This window comes from Cricetulus griseus, chromosome 3, assembly GCF_003668045.3.
Source record: "Cricetulus griseus strain 17A/GY chromosome 3, alternate assembly CriGri-PICRH-1.0, whole genome shotgun sequence".
Classification (NCBI taxonomy): domain Eukaryota; kingdom Metazoa; phylum Chordata; class Mammalia; order Rodentia; family Cricetidae; genus Cricetulus; species Cricetulus griseus.
In genome coordinates, this window is record NC_048596.1 from 59,221,226 (window position 1) to 59,241,777 (window position 20,552).

General features: G+C 52.8%; 1 protein-coding gene across 7 annotated transcripts in view; it reads right to left on the minus strand.

The window, feature by feature from the left end:
- Positions 1 to 16,878, minus strand: part of Brsk2 (BR serine/threonine kinase 2) — a 52,511-nt gene extending 35,633 nt beyond the window's left edge. For all 7 annotated transcript variants that reach the window (XM_027408914.2, XM_035441274.1, XM_027408912.2 and 4 more), the window contains exon 1: positions 16,785 to 16,878. In XM_027408914.2, coding sequence (XP_027264715.1) covers positions 16,785 to 16,878 — 94 coding nt within the window. The remainder of the gene's footprint in view (positions 1 to 16,784) is intronic.
- Between the last annotated feature and the right edge of the window lie 3,674 nt (positions 16,879 to 20,552).

A 20,552-nucleotide genomic window follows, 5' to 3' on the forward strand; every position in this document is an offset into this window, starting at 1 on the left:
TTTTGTCAGGAATTTGCCTAGGCCTACCGAGAAGGCAAACTCCCTCTCTCATCTCCTCATGCACCAGTATGAACTTTCACAGATCATAAATGTCCCATGCAGGGCTGGTCTGAATCTGCATGCATATCCCTAGACCAGCCTTGGATCGGTCAGAGTACTGAAGGCTGAGCCTGAGAGTGTAGCCAGGTGGTATACTCCACAGCCTAGTTCTACCAGCCAGGTCAGGCCAGGAAGCTCTCTGGGGAGGAGGGGAGAAAGGGCTCAGAGACATCTGGGACATAACCATCGATGGGTGAGGTTGGTGTCCTAGGGAGACCCTTTCCATGACTTCAGGGTGTGAAAGACAGAGTTACGAACACTGTCAAGCTCTCTGCCCTGATATTCACTGCAACCCAGAAGCTATCTATCTGGGAGCATGAACCCCTTCCCAATCTGCCATTCTGTCCCAGGAATCAGGCTGAGAGGCCCTAAACAGAGGATCAGCCCTACTCCAAATTCCATTCATAAGTCTTGGGGGGGGTCAATGTCCCTGGGAAAAGGTCCCAAGGTTATAGCCCTCCCTCTTGAATAATCCTTGAAGGATCCCTGTCTCCAAATCCCAGGCACCTCATATAGAGTCCTCCTTCTCTTTTTCCAAACCTCCATCTGTTGCCATGGTGACAGGAGCAGATAAGGCAGGAGTATCCAAGGCTCTCCTTTCCTTCCTGCCTCTTTTAGTTGGGGCTAGGTTCTGGCCCCCACTATGCCCTAGTCACTTCCCTAGCCACTAAATCCTGTGAACAGAGTTTCAACTACCTACTGACCAGATCCCTTGCTGTGCCCTCACTTGCTGACAGCCAAAAGAAGGGGTGCCCAGAGACATCCTATCTGGGGTCCATGGATGATGCTTGTGTGGGTAACCCCTGAGTCAGAGAATATGTCTCCTTCTTTCTATGTCTGCTACCCACCAAACTTCCATGGGTACAAGGAGACATCCAGTACCTGCTTGCCTGTGCTTAACACTGGGGACTCAGAACTGTCCAGGACCCATAGCAGCCCAACAGTCCACCAGCAGGCTACATAGGAGTCTGCCCAGCATCACTCCGAGGTTCTCCACACTCTACAGCACAGAAAACTAGGCTATCCCTACCATGAGACACCCGAGCCTCAGAAACTAAAAAGGCTGCATGACAAGTAAGTGGCAAGTGGGAAAAGGATATGGACACATCCCTAGGGTCTTCACAGTTCCTATCTTCTGTTTTGAACTGTTGATGTGCCCCCTGAAACTTGATGTCCAGAATTCCCACCTCCCCTACATTCTATAGCATTATTGATAGACTTGACTTTTAACAACTGCAAGAATTTCAAACACTCATTTGGTCTTGTATTCAGCACTCATATGTAAGTCATCAGCCAATCAGGACCGCCTACACAGCCTTCACCCCCCAAAGTGTCCTTGTGTTCTTTGAAACTATAGCCCACTTCCATCACTGCCATGATCTGCCTTCTGCAATCTCACAAATTGGTTCACATGGCACATTACCCTTGGAACACCACATGGACCCTGAAGTGGTTTCTACAATCCAAACACAGAGTGACAAGCTGGTGTGAATGGGGACACAAGGCCTGTTGTTCACTAGCACATCACCCGCACCCTTAAGACTATGGCAGGTGATTCTCCAATGAGACATAGATGACTGGACACCTGGGCTAAGGGGATTCCACATGCCCTGTCCAGGAAGCATCATGGAGAAACTGTCCTCACCTGCCAATATATCTAGGACAGGAGCCTAAACAGAGTTCAGAATGCTCCGAGACCAGGTTATCCCCCAAGCTAAGGGACAGACTTTCTGGGAAGGGGGAAATTCTTATGTCAAGGAAGACATAAAGGGACAGAGGAATAAGGAAAACCCAGGTACCACACCTGTAGCCTACGCAGAGCCACCTCTCCAAGGGCCATGTCACCAGCCTAGCTCTCCCAAACGCTCTCTTGTTTCCAACATGGAGTCAGCATGAGAAGCAAGCAAAGAGTTTGACTTGGCCCTAACTCTGTAGATAGCTAAGGTCTGTAGGTAGATTGAGAGTCAACATTGGTGTGGGTGTCTCCCCATGACACCCAACACCCAAGCCTGACAACTGACTGTAGCACTCTGGGGGCTGGCAAGAAGGATGCACTCAAGCTAAGGGACGAGGAAGACATGGGTTCTTTACAGTTGTTTCAATAGCTCTACCCCAAGGTCTGCTCCAGGGCCCTAGGGTGAACAGTGACATATGGTCCAGCCATTGAACTCCAACTCCCTAAAGCTGGGATTCAGGATGGGCATGTGAGCCTCCCCAAAGGCACTAAAAGTAGGACAATAAACATGTGTAATGATGGGGAGCAAGGACTAAACAGAGGAAGCACCCCCATAGCAGATGTAAGCCCCACTGTGGAGGAGGCTCTTGGGAAGCTAGGCTAGGTCTATACTTCCCAGGCCATGAAGAGGGTACCGCAAATCTTCCATGCTGGCAAGAAGCGATAAGCAGACTACAGGTTGTATGTCCTAGGAGAGGATCTGAGAGGCTATGGGGATGTTGGGAGTGTGTTCTGAGAGCTGGACTCTGTAGCTATAGTCTAGGTTCCTGGAACACTTCAAGATCTACCATTAATACCCTCTGTGAGGGATGTGGGACAGTTCCACATCTTCCATTCATGGAGGAAGAGGGGTCAAGAACTTATAGCAGGGTGTTAACCTCCATACACACCTCCAGAAGCCCAGCAGCAGGAAGGGTTGTCCAAGACCCCATATAGAGGCCTCAGTCCCTCCTAAGAAGCACTATGGGTAACTTCTGCAGTCCCCTCGTGTTGGGCACCCTTCCCCTAGCTCCCTTATATGTGGCTGCAAGTGCTGTGAAACTGGAAATTTCAGGGCACACAAGGAATCTAGCAGGATACCCCCCTGTACACCACTACCACCATCCATGCTGGAGCATTAGCCAGTTCTGGGAACTCCCTTCTTGCTGAGGCGCATCCCCAGAGGTGGGTGGGGACCTCCCACTCCAATCCCTGCAGTGCCAGGTGATCACGTTACATTTCTATTAACTGGTCTCTGCAATTCAATACTGTAAAATTATCCCAATGAGGTATTTTTGATGAATCCCTTATCTATTCAGTAATTCAATTGCACAGACCGTTCATCTAAGCTGGTGTCCTAGTTAAGGAAGCCTTGCTCTTTCTCCCTCCCTAGGTGCAGGACTTAGGGAATGAAAGCAAGTGGTTAGGCTCCTGGCTGAGCTGTTTTCAGAATTAAGAGGCCCAGAGACCCCAGAAGGAGAAGGTTCTGAGAGGGCAGCATTTTCCCGGAAGGCATGTTTAGGGTAAAGGTAGAATGGCGAGCAGGGACCAGGTGGAACCCAACAGAGTGAAGGGGGGTTAATGCCCGTACTAGAGGATCCAACACTAGGAACTCCCACTGGTCTCCACGAGGGTGGGGGCGGATTCCCACCTTCTGAATGCACACCATGGTGTAGCAAAGGACACACAGCTAGTGGCAGTGTTCTGACCAGCAGCTGTCTATCTTTTGAGGGACAGGCAGGATTACAGTGTTCCTGCACTGTACAGTCTGCAATGCTCTGGGAAGGTGGGGGCCTGGAAGGAGCCACTACAGCATGCAGGCCTGACTGTGGGAGTCCAGACAGTCATCCATTCCCATGCTCCCATGTGTTGGCAGAGCTCTGAGTCCTGTAGCTGCTATCTCCTGCTTTGCACCTGCTAGGCCCCACCCCTCCAGTACCCAAGGGATGGGCAATGGGGTTGCCATGGTGATGAGGTTGGGGATGCCTTCCTTGGGAAGCCCCAGGGAGTCTCTGACTGTCATCCCACACACAGGCAGACATTAGAGTTCAGACCTTCACAGACATACCAGCGCTACACAAACACACAAGTGCACACACACATACACCATTGTACAAACCTTCATACAGGCCTACATGTACATAGGTACACAAGCCTGCAAAACACAGCATGCAGGGACACACACACACACACACACACACACACACACACACAGAGAGAGAGAGAGAGAGAGAGAGAGAGAGAGAGAGAGAGAGAGAGAGACTCACTCTGACACAGGCCTACAGATCTGCACATACCCTCAAACCCCATCCCAAAGCAGAAGGCTCCAGGTTTCCCTGTCTGAGCATCCTGTAGGCTTTTCACTCAGGCCTTCTGACATCCCAGGAATGGGCCACCCAAATGTTCTCCCAGAAACACAGCCAGTACTAAGGACAACTTGCAAGACCCAGAGATGTCCCTATCCCACTAGCTTCTTCACAATCACCCATTAAGAGTCCCTTAGCAGCATTTCCCACAGGTATATGAGGCCCTGGCAAGTCACTCTGGGCCTTTTCACCAGCAGAACCCTAGTGTCTCCTTGAGGAATTCAAGGGCAGAAAAGGGCTCCATGTTTTCTCTCATCTTTTCAGGGACACTTCTGCCCCATAACTATTGGTAGCTATGGGCAGCTATGGACCAACATAGGCAAATCTATTCTCTCCATACAGATGGGACTCACCTGCTTCTGACTATCTCCATGTCACTTAGCCAATGTTCACCCCAGGCCTGCCCTGTACCAGCCCTGTGTTGCAAGAATCCACAGAGAAGTAAACTAAGACAGAACCTATGAACTAAGAGAAATCTGAAGAGTCCAGCTGCTGCCTATGTGTCCTTATAGCCAAGAAAGGGGTAGGCAGCCTTGCCAGTACTATTCTCACGTCCAGGGAAGCAACCTCCCTGGAGGAACCAAACACAGTTCAGGGACCTCTCCCCCGACCAGGGGAACAAGCTGCCCAGATAATCAGAGAGATGGACAGATGGACCCATGCCTAGCCTACAATGCCAATGGGAGGCCACAGTAAGGGAGGGAGTCACACTGAGCCCTGCAGTCACCTGCTGTCAGGGACAGAAACACTGGCTCCACCCCCGCAGCAGTGCCTGCCTGTCCATCCTCAAGCAGGAGGCCAGTAATCTGCAGTAAGGTAATAATAGAATCTGCTTAGTGGGCAGCGGGCAGGAAGGACAGGGAGAGGAGAGAGGCAGCACTTGCCGGCCCACACACTAGTGCCTCCAAACAGCAGCATCTGTCCCCAAGTATCATTGAGCTAGTGCCCAACTGAGAAACCCAGCATTATGTCTGCCTCAACCACCTCTTCCTCTCCAGGCTGTCACTCATGCTGGGGGCTGCCCGTCCCAAGAGCTCTGCCTATCCTCATCCCAGTCCCCAGTGGATGCCAGAACTTGACGTCAGAGGTGTGATTCTGTGCAGTGGGGTCTCTGGTAACATGTCTGCCTCCTGGGCACTAGGCAGGGTCATCTGGCTGGCTCTGTCCTCATACACCCACTCTGAAGTTCACAGCTCTGGGGGGGAGGAGCCCCAAGGAGAGGCTGTGACAGAGGAGGATCAGGAAGCGTGCAGCATTGCGAATGGGAGCAGAGATGCCAAGGCTGGCAGGGAGAAGAGTGGGAATAGAGAAGTGAGGCCTGCTAGAAGGAGCTGACCCTGGCACCTCAGGTCCCAAAGCCCTGAAAACCCTGAGGTGCTGCAGGTCAGGAGACAAACCATCTGACCCTGGCGAGCCTCCCAGAGTAGCAAAGCCTGGAGGAAAATGCTGTAGGAAACGCAGGTGCTTTCTGAAGGGGTGGGGAAAGCACTAGCTCCGGCAGCTTCCATCTAGAGAGTGGGTCAAAGCACATTGGGCAGCCACACCCAGCCTTGGCAGCAAGAATGAACCTGGAGGCTGGCAATTACTTGTGGAGATGCCCCACCCCATCCTAGCCAGGTATATACCAGCAAGAGACCAGCTTCAAGAGCATCAGACCAGCACATGCCCCACCAGTAGTTCTGTGCTATGGAAAGTGGACCCTATAAGCTCAGGACCCACAAGAATTCTCCCTGTTGGGATTGTTATCCCAGCACTGCAACAAAAGATCCAAAGACAATGGAGCCAGAGGTATAGCCATCATCCTGTCTTTTTAGGCCTAAGAACAACTGCCTCTGACCCCAAAGTGACCTAATAAGGCTCTGTGTCCCTCTTCTCCAGATGATGCTAGGGTACATGCAGGCAGTGTATAGGTCCCAGAGGTGTGTATGCAGCAGTGTGACACCAGAGGGTTGGGGCAAAGGTACATCTGTAAACCCACTCCTGCCTGCATTTGTCAGTGTGCCTAGGACAGTAAGCCAAGCTCTGGGGGACAATAGGACTACCGAGTGCCTATCCCAAGTCTATAGCATTCCCCTTCCCCACAGACACTGGGTTCTGATGTTACTGGGTAGTGTTCCAACTTGCAGTGTGGGATGGCCCTGAAAAGGTGTTCTTCCAAAGATAGGACAGGACAGTGGGCTTGGGCCCTTTCACTGGGCACAGCTATACCTACCTTGTCACCCTGTAGCATTTACTGTATCAGTGACACTAATGACTAGCTGCAGGATTTGGGATTTGGTATCCACAGTCTTCCAATCTGAGATGAGCCTGCTTCTTTCTGCATGAATCTTTTGGCTCAGCAGCCCCTCCTGAGACCCCTAAGGCCTCTCCTTATTGCAAACGTCACCTGTCTCCAGGCATCCCCATCTCCAAGGTAGCCTGAGGTGGGGGTGATAGGAAATATGGACACTGTGTGAAAGGAACCAGCAGGGCTGACCTAGAATCAAGCCCTGAAGAAATGAAGGACTCAGGCTGAAACAGCCAGAGGTGAGAGCAACCTCTCACCTCCATGCACTTCCCCTCCCAGAGGTAGGGTGCAGGAATCAGCCTGACCTACAGCCAGCCTCTCCTCACTTCATGCCCCAACAGCTACCCAAGGCCATCACCTTCCTGCATGCCTTTCATCCTTAGAACTGTGAAACAATGGATACTCAGGAATGAGGGCAGGAGAAAGGCTACATGAATGGTAGACCTGCCCCAACTCCAAGATACCCAAGCAAAGAGATCTGCCCTCATTCTCCTGCAGTCAGAGGACTCACAGGAGGGTGTCTCACCAAGAAGTCAATGTCAAAGTCTGTACCAATAAGAAGTGTTCTTCAGAGTCAGTTGGAGGCCTGCACCTAGCACCCTTGAGCACACAGACCAGGCCAGAACCAGCAGCACGAGGCCCAGTATGTGTAAGTTTCCACTGGCCCATAGCCAGGGCCATGTCCCAACAGTGGCCCAAGGCCATCACAAAACCCAAAGCCACATCTGGGAGACAAATCTGGAAATTCACTGGAGACCTCTGAGTCCCTCACATAGCTTGGTACAGCTGAAGCTGGGGATGAAAACCAGTGGCTATCAGAAGAACCTTACACCAACTGCACCTGGCAGAAGTGTGGACTGCTGCACAGTCTTGCTGGACAGCTCCCAGTTAGCCAGGAGCAAAGGCCCTACTTAGAAAAGGATCTCCACAGTAGAGCAGAAGGCCTGAGGCTATCCCCCAAGAAGGATTCAGGGACTTGAGGCCTCTGCACCTCTTGGGCTTGCCAAAAGCTTTTCTCTGCACATTAGGGTGAGCAAGAGTCACTAGATGCGGGGGGCTCTCAGCACAGGGTAAGCAGGGGTCTGGGGCTGCTCAGGTAAAGGATAATAGTTCCAGGGACTCCTGAGCCCTAACGCCTCCCATATACATGGACTAACAGCTTGAAGAAAGGTGTACTCTTCTAAATTGTCACAGTCCACAGTTGCATAAATACCCAAGATACCTTTGTTCTAGACATGAACCCCAACTCTCAGGCTCTAAGCTTAGCCTGCTACAACAGCAGCTCCAATGCCAAAGAAAATAAACATTTTCCAGGGATGCCCATGCCAGTTTCCCAGCATCTGCTAGCTGTTAGGCAACATGGCCGTGCTTGTCACTGCCCACTGCCTCCCAGCTCCTGACACAGCCTCCTGGGGCCATATAGAGGCCACAAGTCAGTGTGTTAGCACAAGAGCTCCATGAAGAAAAGTGCTAGGATGTGAGGCCTGAAGCAATAGGCCTGGGCAGGTTGGTTTGCTTAACTCAGCTCCATGCCTATTGCATCCACTGCCCATCTGCTGGAAATGTAGTGTCCCTAGTGGTGTTCACAAAACCACACTCTCTGGAGATGAAAGCTGTATCAGGAGCCAGTGGGCGGTAAGGGGCACTGCTGCTCATGCCTGGAACATATGAAGGCTGGCTATGAGCAGCAACTCTGACATTCAATTACACAGGAGTTTGAGAGACCTTGCCTGAGCTGGGATGCCATCCCCTTCTACACATACCTCTGACCTCACCTGCTGAAAGGCTCAGGACAGATGGTAGAGCTAACCCCAATGGCCAGAAAAGGCCACTCATGTACTCTCCCTTGAGAGGTCCACCCCACTCAGGATTTCTGGAGCAATAGATCAGCAAATGCAGGCAGCCAGTGGAAGAGGTTCAGGCCCAGGAAAGCTCTTTATTCTCATTCCAGTGCTGGACCAGTTTCTGCTGCTTTAGAAGCCAGAGTTACTTCTGGGGTGGTAACAGCTCTGTGATCTTCAGAGTCTCTGTCTTTCTGATACACACACTGGAACATTACCAGGTAGGATATGTTTCTAAATAAACAGGGTTAAAGCAAAACTAGATTCACACTGCTGGGGGCTGCAGTTAGGAATGTCAGGAAGGGGCACACTGTGTTTTAGAGATCCCTGTACATCCTACCTGGAAATGCCGTAATCCAGGACAGACCCAGCATGGGGCACACAGTTTCCATAACTGCCCCAATCCACAGAAATCACACAGGGATAAGTCTGGGAGGGCACCCTTCTCCCACTCCCACCATGCTGGAGACAGGGCCAGAGTGAGATGAGCTCAATCCAGGAGGAATTCAGGGATTTGCTTGAGACTCCATGGGCACATGACAATCAGCCCACTAGTCCAGAGTCTGTGAAGGTGGTAGAGGTATGTACCATTCTGTGCCTCAAGAGGCTGGGTCTGGACAGCATCCCCTTGGCTAGGGAGAGATGCAATAATCCCATCACCTCTCTCTGCCTGCTGCTACACCAACAAGAGCTCCAGGAAAATCCCCTCGGTGGAAGGGCTAAGCAAGCAGAAGGGTCCATCCATCTAGTTTCTCCTCATGTCTCAAGTCCTTTACCCTGCACATGGCTGACCCTGAGGTTGTCACTGAGCACAGTAGGAGGCACAGAACTGCTCAGTCCCATGTAAGACAGTTCCCCTGGCATCAATGTCACACACCCACTGCTGTACAGACAGAGGCACGGAGAAGAAGGAATTCCCTGTTATAGCCTGGTCTCTGGTCTCTCAACTAAGCCCTAAGGATAGATCTGCCCAGAGACATGGCATACAAACTATGCATACAAAGTTATAACCCCAGGGCTTCCAGACAGTTGCAAACACTACTTGCTGCCGCAGGTATGGGGCTTGCCCAGGTCCTACTGGGATGGACTTGCCTTTGGTCATGGGGGGGGGGTCAGAAGGATCATGCCTGCAGCCCCATCGGCCCTGAAAGAAGGTGGCACAATGTGACTCCAAAGATTAGAAACCTGACTTGATGGTGGTATGTATGAGATCCAGAAACAACTAGGCTAAAGGGACACTGCCGCTCCCAAAACCAGCAAAATTCTGTGCCCCTCAATATGGTCTAAAATGAGAAGGGTTGGCATTCTGGGTATTCAGGTTATACTGACTGAGTAGATATACCCTTAGCACCCAGGCTATGCCAAGCCTTTGTTTACTTCTGAAGGGCCCACTGATCACACTAAGACAAGCCAGAGGCTGTATATGAGAGTGAGGTTGAGGGTGAGGTTTGCCGCTCTTTAACCTGGCTAAACAAGAGGAAGCTGAACAAAACCTTACCTGTCCAATGGACTCCAGGTCCAGAGCATAAAGAACTCCATCTCAGGGACAACCTCCCCTACCCGAGCACCAATAATTCCTCCAGGTGACCACTCTGGACAATGTCTTTCCCTCGGTGAGGACTTGTGGTCAGGACAAGAGAGTGCTCAGTTGAGGGTAGAGGCCACATGTTGAGAAAACCAGTATCCAGAGCCCAGGAACCCAGGAGAACTTGTAGCAAGCCAGCCCATGTGGCAGTAATCCTACCAAGTTGGCTTCACCTTGGTCATGGGCTCTTGGATCAGGTTCTTAGGGATCCACAGCCATGTGACTCAACCCAGCAGCCCTATTCCTTGAGCACTGAGGACCCACCAGGCACTGCCACCCCAGCTCTTATCCTGATACTTTCACCCTTGCAAGGGCTGTGGCCAACAGGGGTAACAGGGGCTTCCAGGCCCAGCCATCCCTCAACAGCCACATTCACAGCCTCCCTGCGCAAACCGCCCACAGCTCTGAGCCTCAGCTGACGTATAGCCGCCCCCACCTGCGTCACTAGCATTTAGGCAGCTGTCCAAGCTGCCCTCAAGCCTCTGCCTAAGGGCCAGAATGGCCAGTCCTGCTCTTCAGGACCCAGAGTGGGCAGCAGCAGGGTGAATGTGTCTAAGGCACTTCTATACCCAAGAAGGCCAAAGAATTTCTGTGCCAGAGACCCTCCAAATGAACTTAGGACTCCCAATGGCCCAAGACCAGTTCTGGGCCCTATTCTAGTCATCCCAGAACCACAAGGACCCAAAATTATCCATTCAACCCTGGTCAGGTTCACAAGGATGCTGTGGCTACCCAAAGAAGGCAGTTACATCCTCCCACACAATGAGGAAGTGAAGACACTATCTCACTCTATGTGGATTGATCAGTCAGCCAAGAAGATGCTGTCAAACTCTAGGCCTGGAGCAAGACCTTCGACCCAGCCTGTGACCAGCATGCCAGATCCACCCTCAAAATAGGGGAGGTTTCTCATCAAACAGATGGACTTTCAGGATACTGTCCAGCAGGCGGGGCTGGCTCCCAGATGCTGGGATCCAGAACACTGGCTCTTCAGAAACAACAGAACAAGGCCTGGACTAAGCAGGATGGGCCCTGAGTGGCGGCCACTCTCACACAATCCTTGCTTTGTCCCTGAAGTCTAAACTGAAGCCCAGCCTCCATCCTGTTCAGAACCCTGGGCAGCATGGCCCAGCCAGCATCTCTAAGCAAGGCCTTGTAGAGGCCTGTGGGCAGTTTGACCATTTTAGGCTGGGACCTGAGTTGCTGGACATATTAGCAACTAAGCACGTAAGCTCAGATCTTACTTATAACCAAGGAAGCCCACCCATGGACCCACGAACTTCCTACAGAGTACAGGGCAAAACAAGGGACCCCTTCAAACAAAGGAAGCCCAAAGAGACCCTCATCTCCCACAGTATTCCCAAGAAGGGCCATGTAAGTCACCCTTACTTGCTCTTACCAGACACTGTATCCAGCTTTGGAGTCTCGAAAAGTTCCAAGGAAACCCCATCCCCAAACCCATTTGTAAATGAGGGCTGAGGCCTAAAGCCCTTCTGCTATAGTCCTCAAAACGATCAGCACAGAATTGCCTCCACTAAGTTCCAAGTGACCATAGGATCCCCCTGACCTGGCCCACAAAAGACAGCCTATACAACTGGGTGTTAACCTACCTCAGGGACTCTCTAAAAGAAATACCCAACTAGATAACTGTGGAGGTGTCCTCACTACTCTGCCAGAGCCCAGACAATAGGGGTTCCTAGTGACTTGAACCACCCTTAATGATAGCTGGTGAAGGGCCATTGTGTGGTATAGAAGAGGCAGGATACCAAGGTAGGAAGGGGTTTAAGTGATATGCTCTCCCCAGGCCCACTCCACAAATACCAGAGAAGAACCTAGACCAGATAGATGGTCACCAGGACACACTGGACAGGCTGTGTCCAGGACTGGCTAGTGCTGCTAACAGGTGGGGTACAGGCCTTGCCAGCCTTATACTACTTACTGTTGAGGTGACTAGTCACAGAGAAGGCAAGTTAAGGGGAGTCTGCACACCAGTGAGACAGACAATGTCTATCTACCCTCAGAGTAAGTACGGCCTCTGACTACCTCAGGCAGGCAGGGATATGGTGGATCTGGAGCCTCCAGAGCACCAGCCCACCCACCACCCACTGCTGTAGTGGCTAAGCTGGCCACAGTGGCATTCACCTCTGAGACTGCCTGATGATCTATCAGAAACAAAGCCTGGAGAGAGGCAGCAAGAGCGGATTCTGCTTCGGGAGTCACAACAAGGGCTAGGCCTGCATCTACTTCAGTGCAGCTCCACAGGACAGCTGGCCCCACTGCTTCTAGACACACACAGTTCTCCCCTGGACATCAGGAAGGCAGAGACCTAGACATGGCTCACTCTAGAAGCCCACCCTATATAGGCCTATTATACCGGGGCTGGGCAAAGCCCATCTAAGGCAGGCCCATAAGCACACCAAGGGAGGATCTGTGCAGGCACATAGCACATCTTGAGTAAGCACCCATTGTGTGTCTTTCCTTTCCAGTACAAGCATGCCCCATTCCATGGCAGGAAGCTCATGTGAAAGGGCTTTCCTGGTCTTCATTGCTGTCTGTAACAAGGCAGAGACCGGATATACAGGGACACAGATGCACTCTGAACCATCTCAGTGGGCCAGGACAGGATGGTTCCCCTGTGGTTCCCCTACCTCTACCAAGAGCACTTACCCTTCAAGCACACCTCCTCTTCCCTGGCCTCCATACCCCACTGCCTGGGAACTCCTAAGCAAGTATGAACTGTGGGAGGAGGGCTGGCAGTGCCCAGGCTTAGCAGTAGAGAGGAGCTGAGCAGGGCAGAAGAGGGGCAGGACAGCTGCATGATCCATGCAGCTCCCAGACCTGCATGCCACCTGATCTGGGCTCATAACAAGGCCCTGGGCAGGACATAAATCATTCTCTGTTCCCAATAAGTAGAACTCTAACAGAGTGCTAGTTCTGAAGCCACAGTACCCTCATCATGCAACTAGGTCAGATGGCTAGAGCCAGATGTGAAAGAAGGCTGTGTAATTCCATAAGGGACTCACAGCAGGGGCCAGGAGAACCTGGGGAGTGGTGATCACCAGATGTGACCTGCTACCTACCTTCACTGCTGTAGAAGTCACCGGGCCCTTTTACACCCAGCTTTAGGGGCTCTGGGACTTGGTCCCACACAGCTTCCCACTTATCCCTTCACCAGTCTGGCCCATCTACAGGTCCTGACACAACAGCCACTCACTCGCTCCTGCTTCACTTTCAAAAAGTGACCTGGTCCCTGAAGCCTCGTTCACTCCTGTTTCTGTTCACTGTGTTGCCCTCCACCCATGAACACCAACATTCCTGGTCCCGGGACAGCTACTGCTCTGCTACACCCATCTTGCCTGTTTCTCTACGCCTGTCTCCCTTGTCACCTGTCTTTCTTACCTGCCTCCCCCTCGGCCCACCCATCCCACCCTCATAGCTTCTTCTAGCCTAAGATTCCCCTGCAGCCTGCCAGTCATCAGAGCTCTCATCCAACCTCTATCAGCCACTCAGAAGTGTGAAATGACCATCCACTGACCTGTGAGCCCTGGCAGGTAAGCTTGAAGGCAAACCCCCCATTCAACCCCTTCTCTTGGCCTGACTGACCGACAACTTCTTGCAGAGTGGAGGGCCCTGTCATCACCTCCTATAGTAGGTCTGTGCTGGCTAGTTTTCACATCAACTTGACACAGACTAGATTTGGAAAGAGAGATTAATTGAGAAAAAAATATCCCCACCATATTAGCCTGTAGACAAGCCTATGGGGCATTTTCTTGATTAATGATTGATATGACATCACTCATTCCATTGTGGGTGATGCCACTCTTGGTTGGGTAGGTAATCCTGAGGTTGTACAAGAAAGCAGGCAGAACAAGTCATGAGGAGCAAGCCAGTGAGCAGCAGCATTCCTGCATGGCCTCTGATTTAGTTCCTGCTTCCAGATTCCTGCCTTGCTTCAAGTTCCTGCCATGACTCCCTTCTATGATGGATTGTGCTGTGTACACTGAAATGAACCCTTTACTGTTCAAGTTGCTTTTAGTTATGGTGTTTTAGCACAGCTATAGAAATCCTAACAAAGACAGGGTCCTATAGGCCCTCCTGGGCTGAGTCCACGAAGGCGGAGCTCCAGCATGGGCAGAGAAGTGCCCTGTTCTGCCTCTAGCAGGTAGAGTAGTGAGGCTACACAGCCTATGCAACCCTCCTTCTGTTCCTGATATCACCTAGACTTGAAACATCTCCCATTCCTCCTCCCAATTCAGTCTCTAGGGGTGCCTTCAAAGGTAGGGACTGTTTCCCATCTTTCCAAGTCTGGACTGTTCCAAGTCTGGAGGGAATTGAGAAAAACACATCTCAGATCAGGGGAAAGTCCTGCAGAGTCTTTGCCAGTAGATTCCCGGCCCAGCCCAGAAACACTTGGCCCTGGTGTGCCCCCAACTCCTGAAAGCCTCTGTTGGCCAGTCTTCCAAGTACTCCAATGTCCAGCATCTGGACTCGGGTGGATAAATCATCAGAGGACATACTCAAGAACTCCAAGGGTAGTTTAACAGGAAAAGAGATGACTGCATGACCACAGTCAAAGCTGCCAGATGCAGAGGCCAAACACCAACAAAAGTGATGAGAAACTCACTGGGCCCAAGCCACTTACTCACACAAGCTTGAATCACTGCCCAATGGGTGGTTCAAGAGAAGGGGCAGAGCATACAGAAGCCACATATCCTCTACCCCAATCTAACTCCATGGAGCCAATATTTCATCCATCTTCCTATAGGTATGGGCTTACACTACTCCACAAGGCTCACTGCCACCAGACTATCCCCATCCACAGCCCTAAGAAACAGCTTATATGTGGATAGACAGACACAAGCAGAAAGAGGCAAGGGTTAGTGTTGAAATGAGCAGGTGGGTAGGAACTGAGAGCCATCTGCCTGTGGGTTCCCATGACATGCAGTCATGCCAGGAGAAACCCCCAGATCAGCATGTAAACAGGGCAACCACGGACAAAGATCTGGCCTACACTCCCCATCAAGCTTTCCTGGCAAGAAGTCTGTCTCTGCCTGATCCAGACATAACACATAAGGTTGAAATACAGCAATTCTGCTGTCATGTGGTGCTAAGTGTCCAGGCCCAGCAAATAGAGTCAGGACCTACCTATATCCACCAGGACGATCTTTCTATAGTAGAGAGGAAAGGCACACATGATGAACAGTCTCCTTGGCTCCACATTTACACTTTGATAGAAGTCAGGAGAGAGGGTGTGTCCAGAGGGCCCAGGAGCAAGACTGCTTAGGGTCCTTCTGTATCACTGGTCATGATGGTGTCAACTATACAACCATGTAATGCCACAGAGAAAATAGGGAGGCCAGCCCCTGCCCACAGAGTCCACAAGGCACCATGCATCATTCACCGCTGTCATCACTTACATGTACCCAGGGCTTCTTATAACAACATTTTATTGGTACGATAATTAGGTTATTCCACTGCCTCCTGCATTCTGCTGCTCCAGGCCCTTCCCTCACAAACTACAGTTGCTCATCCCAGGAAACATGCATATCCGGAACTCAATAGAACACCAGCTGCCTATGCCTTCCCCTAAGTCCTGAGCCCCTTGCTCAGTGCCTTGGTGCTGACTGCTTAGCTTAGGGGTTGATTCCAGGGTGGAATCTGGAATCTTCTGGCACTCAAAAAACCCATGTGCCTTTGCCTCCGTGACATCACAGTTGCAGGCCTCCAAGGGAACTCAGCTTGGCCCACCTTCTTCCAAAACATCACCTTCTACCACTGCCTCCCTGAAGCCCTGGAATGCTTCTAGAGAGTCCCCAAGCCCCCACCTGAACCACAATGCACCCTCCCGCTGTCCTCCACTCCCCAGCCTGCACCGGCTCTGGGGAACTTTTCCAAACGGAAAGGAGATGTGGGCAGTGCCAGTCGGACCTTTGGGCAGCCGGAAGACAGGCCAGTCCTGGGAGAAGAAAGAAAATGGCTGAGTCCCAGCCTCCCACAAAGACGACTGTGTGAATGCGCCTGGCTGACCAGATGAGGGGGCTGACTAAACCCAGCCTGCCCCAGAAAGCTGGCCAAATGCAAGGTAGCTGGGTTCTCTGCTGGTCTACAGAAAAGCTGTGCAGAGATGGAACCTTCCCAGGAAAGACAGTGAGCACTCTTGGGAAGGTTTGTCTCTGCTGTAGGCCCAGATCTGTTCCATCCATCAGGCAGGGATGTATGGCCCAAGCCCAGGAACTGTCACCCTCTATCTCCCCAGGGAAGAAGCCCAATGTCGCAGACGCTCAGGCTTCAGACTAGGTGCACAAGAAGGCGCTGTCCAGCTTTCCTAAGGTTCCTGCGCTGTCACCCCCACCTGAGCCGGAGGTCCGGGCTAGGAAAGCCAGGCCAGGACCTGCCGGGCGGTGGCCGCTGCCTGGAGGTGGGGGTCATGCGGCCGGGACGCAGCTGCTCAGGCAGCATGCCTATTAGCGCGGCAGACGGCAGATGGGCGCCCGCTCGTCCCCCTCCTCCCGAGGCACAATGGGCCGGGCGCTCGCTCGGGCGCACAATGCGGGCCCCGGGCCGCGCACCTGCAGCGGGATTGCCGGGTGCCGCCAGGCCCGGCTCACGCTGCCCTAGTCGCCGTGCGCCCCAGGCCGTGCCGCGTGTCCTTGGGCTGCGCCCGCCCGCCCGCAACCGGTGGGCTGCGGGGCTCCACCACGGGACCCAGGAGTGCGACGGCTGCCGGCGCACCGCCGCCCATTGTTCGCGGCCGCCGAGCCGGGCCTGCAGCATCCCTGCTAGGCGGCCTCCTTCGGCCCCGCCCGGGCGGTCAGCACGGTCTCACCGGCCCCGCGCCGCGCGCCCGCCCCCCACCCGGCCCCGCCCCGCGCCCCAGCCGCCGGCGCGCACGCACCTGTCTGCCCCTTGCCCAGCGTCTTCTCCAGCCGGTAGGGCCCCACATACTGCGCGTGCTGCGCCCCGCCGCCGTCCTTCCCCGTCGATGTCATCGCTCCCGGGCCCCGCGCCGGCGAGTGGGCGCCCGGCGCGCGCGGGCAGGGAGGGGCCGGCCAGCCGTGCGTCCGAGTCCGCCGAGCGCCGTCCGCGCTGACCCGGCCCGCGCGGCCCCCGGGCGGGCCGCGCCGCTCTCGCCGCCCCCCCGCCGCCCGCCGCACCCCGACGCCTCTCTGCCTCTCTGAGAGGACCCGGCGGGCGGGGGCACCAGGCTTCCGCCGCCACCTCCGAGGCCCGCGCCCGCGCCCCCCAGCGCACGCCCGTCCGCGGCCGTGCAGCCGAGCTCCGCCGAGCAACCGAACCGAGCCGCTCAGCCGAGCCCAGACGAGCACCCGAGCAGCTTCGAGTGCCGCCGAGCCCCAGCCGAGCCCGAGCGAGCGCCGCCGGCCTCAGCTACCATGACAAGTGGTGCTTGCAGCTGTCAATCAGCGGTATGGCCCAATCAGCGCCGCCCGCCTGGACCGCCCCGCCAGTCTCCAAGAGCCCGCTGGGCCGCTGGGTTGAGAAAGGCGAGATTGGGGTGTCGTTGGGGTGGGGGCGAAGTGGAGGCCACGCCAGGGCCAGGAGCCTCCGGACCGTGCTCTAGCTGCCGGGCGGGGGGGGGGGGCTTGCCATTAATAGGAATGCCGGGGCGGTGCAGGCTGCAGGCCTCGGGGAAACGTCCATGTGGCCGCCTTGATCTGGGGGTTTCTCCCTGCACCCCTGGGTTTTGGAAGGAGTTTTCCTCCCCTCGAGAGAGTTTTGTATATAAAACTGGGCCTTTGTACCGTGGTAGGGTTCTGTGGGCGGTTTTGGAGTGCTGGTCACCAGGCACAGGTGTTCCTTGTAGGGTGGGGATATTAAGCGTTGGCAAGGATACTGCATGCGGGCTGGGTTCTGCAGAATGGGTGGAGATGCTGCCTTTAGGTTGGGGTTCTGCATATAGCGTGGGTGCTATGTGCAGGCTAGGGCTCTGAACACAGGTAGTGTTCTGCATATGAGGCATAATGCTTCATGCAGAGCGAGCGAGCTGTACACTGCAGTACCCAGAGTGCCCTGGATGTTGTTCTCCACCGGCTGTTTCTTTTCCCATGAGAAGGGGACGGCATTTTTGTCGTATGCCAGTAGACACCAGTACAGTAAGATCAATGAACTCTAGCATTGGCACTCCGCAACAGGGTCCCCTGGTTCCTCGAAGACCTTAGCTGCAGACTTTTCTATATTTAAGGTAAGCTGTGAGTCCAGGGGTTTCATGGTACCTAAGATCTGGAGAAGCCTCTGAAAAGTGAATGGTCTTAGGCCAGCAGTGGAGGCAGTCAGACCTACAGGGACCCTCCTTTTCTTTCATGAAACCCTTGTATTTCCTTAAGATGTGCCGTGGAAGGTGGTGCAAGAGGAGAGATGGGGTGAGGCTCAGAACTTTACAGACGTGGGTTATACTTCCTGTGCACCTCAGTGGAAGCTGCATTAGCCAACAATGTGCAGGTCAACAAGTTCCTAGGTATGAAATGTCATCTTTGCCTTCAACCACCTGCTTGTCCCTGCCCACCCTAAGTTTCACCATGTGTACTTAAGGAGGGCCCCACTCTTTCTTGCACTACCAGGGAAGACCAATGGAGAGTGAGGACATTGTGGCTTGTTCATAATGCCAATGTAAGAAAGAACCAGTTTCCCCACCAAAGAGCTGGCCTGGTCTGATCTTTGGAGGTGGTAGATTTAGGGTCCCTGGGTACTAAGTGTTGTCCTGGAATGAGCCCTACTGGCCTGCTAATGGGGACACACAGGTAATCACAGAGGGTGAGCCTCAAGCCAAATGCTGGCACCACTAGGGGCAGTGGTGGTTTTTCAGCAACACTTAAAGAGTATTTGGAACCTTGGAGTAAAGAATTCAACAGAGTTTAGCCAGAAGTGATCAGTAGAAGTAGAACAGGAGGAGAGTAGGAGGGCCAATGATCACATAAAGGAAAGGAGGTGCCAGGTCCCTAGCTACAAGGGCCATTCTGGTCACCTGGCCTCCCTGTCTACAATCCCACCTTTCCAGTGGCCTCAGCAGCATTTGGTCTGTGACTATCTTCATCTGATTCTCACAACTTTTATCTTCAAGACTGCAGTCTACCCTCTGTCTCTGGGTCTCTTCCCCTCTCTCTAGCTGCTCATTTTTGTGTGTGCATCTAGCCAACACCAATCTGCAGGTCTCCAGGGTCAGGTGTAGAGCCTCTTCCCTTGGATGTGCCCACCAGGAGAAGCTGTGTCCCTGCTGTACCTACTGGCTTGAAGCCCAGTCACTCTCTACTGTCAGGACCACCCGGAGCACAGGGCCACCCAAACTGTTCCATAAATCCTCAAATTCTACATCTTTACAGTAGATGTCACATCCCCTTCCCCCATCTTTGTGAAATCACCAACACAAACTCTTTGTCCAATCTGCTGTCATGCAGAGTTAGCAGATCTGACACTGAGGGACATTCCAAGTAATGGTCAGCTAAGCGGCACCTGTGACTGTGGATGCCATGGCTAGTGGAACCCACTTGTTCCATTGTGTTGTGGGGAAAGGAGCCGTGAGGGATCCAGTGTTATTGAGCAAGTTGACCTGTCCAATGTTAGAAAAAGAGGCCTTTGTCCAAACCAAGAGGCCTCTCTGACAGAAGAACCTCCCACTACACCAGTACTTCCAGAATTATTTAACACAACTCAGGACCAACACCAGATAAAGACAGGTCAATAAAAAGAAGTAGAGCCCACTACTTCCAAGGACCTAGTAACAGAGTATCAGCAAATTGATTACAGACATACATGAGAGGAATTCATGTGAACCTGTAGGGCTTTTGTCTAGGAATGCCCAATTAATAATGTTTCAAACTAATTTTAATAGATTAGGCCATGAGGCCAGAAAAAAAACATAATACAGAATCATAAAAAAAAAAAAATGTTTCCCATTGCCTCACCTAGTGTCAGACAGGGTCTTGGTGAAATTCCTCTGCCTTTTCTGCCTGTTTCTTTTTGGTTTGGTTTTGAGACAGCTCTCTCTGTGAACTCCAGGCTGGCCTCAAGTTTGCTGTGATCCTCCTTCTCAGCCTCTCAAGTGTTGGGATTTCAGGAAGGTATTGCCATGCCTGCTTCTGCCTGTCCAGGGAGAGAGGCTACAGAGCATTTGGGGGGACAGTCACGAGGGAGACCAAAAAGCCAGGAGAGGTTCAGAATTCCTGCAGACTAGGCCTGCTTCTAGTTAGCCTGTGCTAACCTAGAGAAAGAGATGGGACTAGATAATCCAAGACCAAGGAATATAAGTCCCAAGGTAGAGGTCACTACTTTGGAACTGCTTTTATAGTAATTGTAATTCAGCTATGGGGCCTGGACTTGGGAGGGGGTTGATATATTTGGGAGGGGCTTAAGGACGGCAGGTGGCCAAGCTTCAGGCACATGCGGGGTGCGGTTGGGAAGGTGTACCTCCACTTATCTTCACTTGTTCCTCCGCCCTGCCTATTATTCCATTCACATTTGTCCAAAAAGGAAATGAGGCTAAGAAAACACAGCACTGGCCTTGGGAAGGGTTGCACAGCACTCCGAATGCGGATAAGAGACTGGCGTGTAGATACATCTGAAAAGGACCACAGATGCTTTTGGCTGTGTGCATTTTCCCACGCTTTGAAAAATTGAAAGCAGGCTGGAGAGTCACATTTTAAAATTGGTG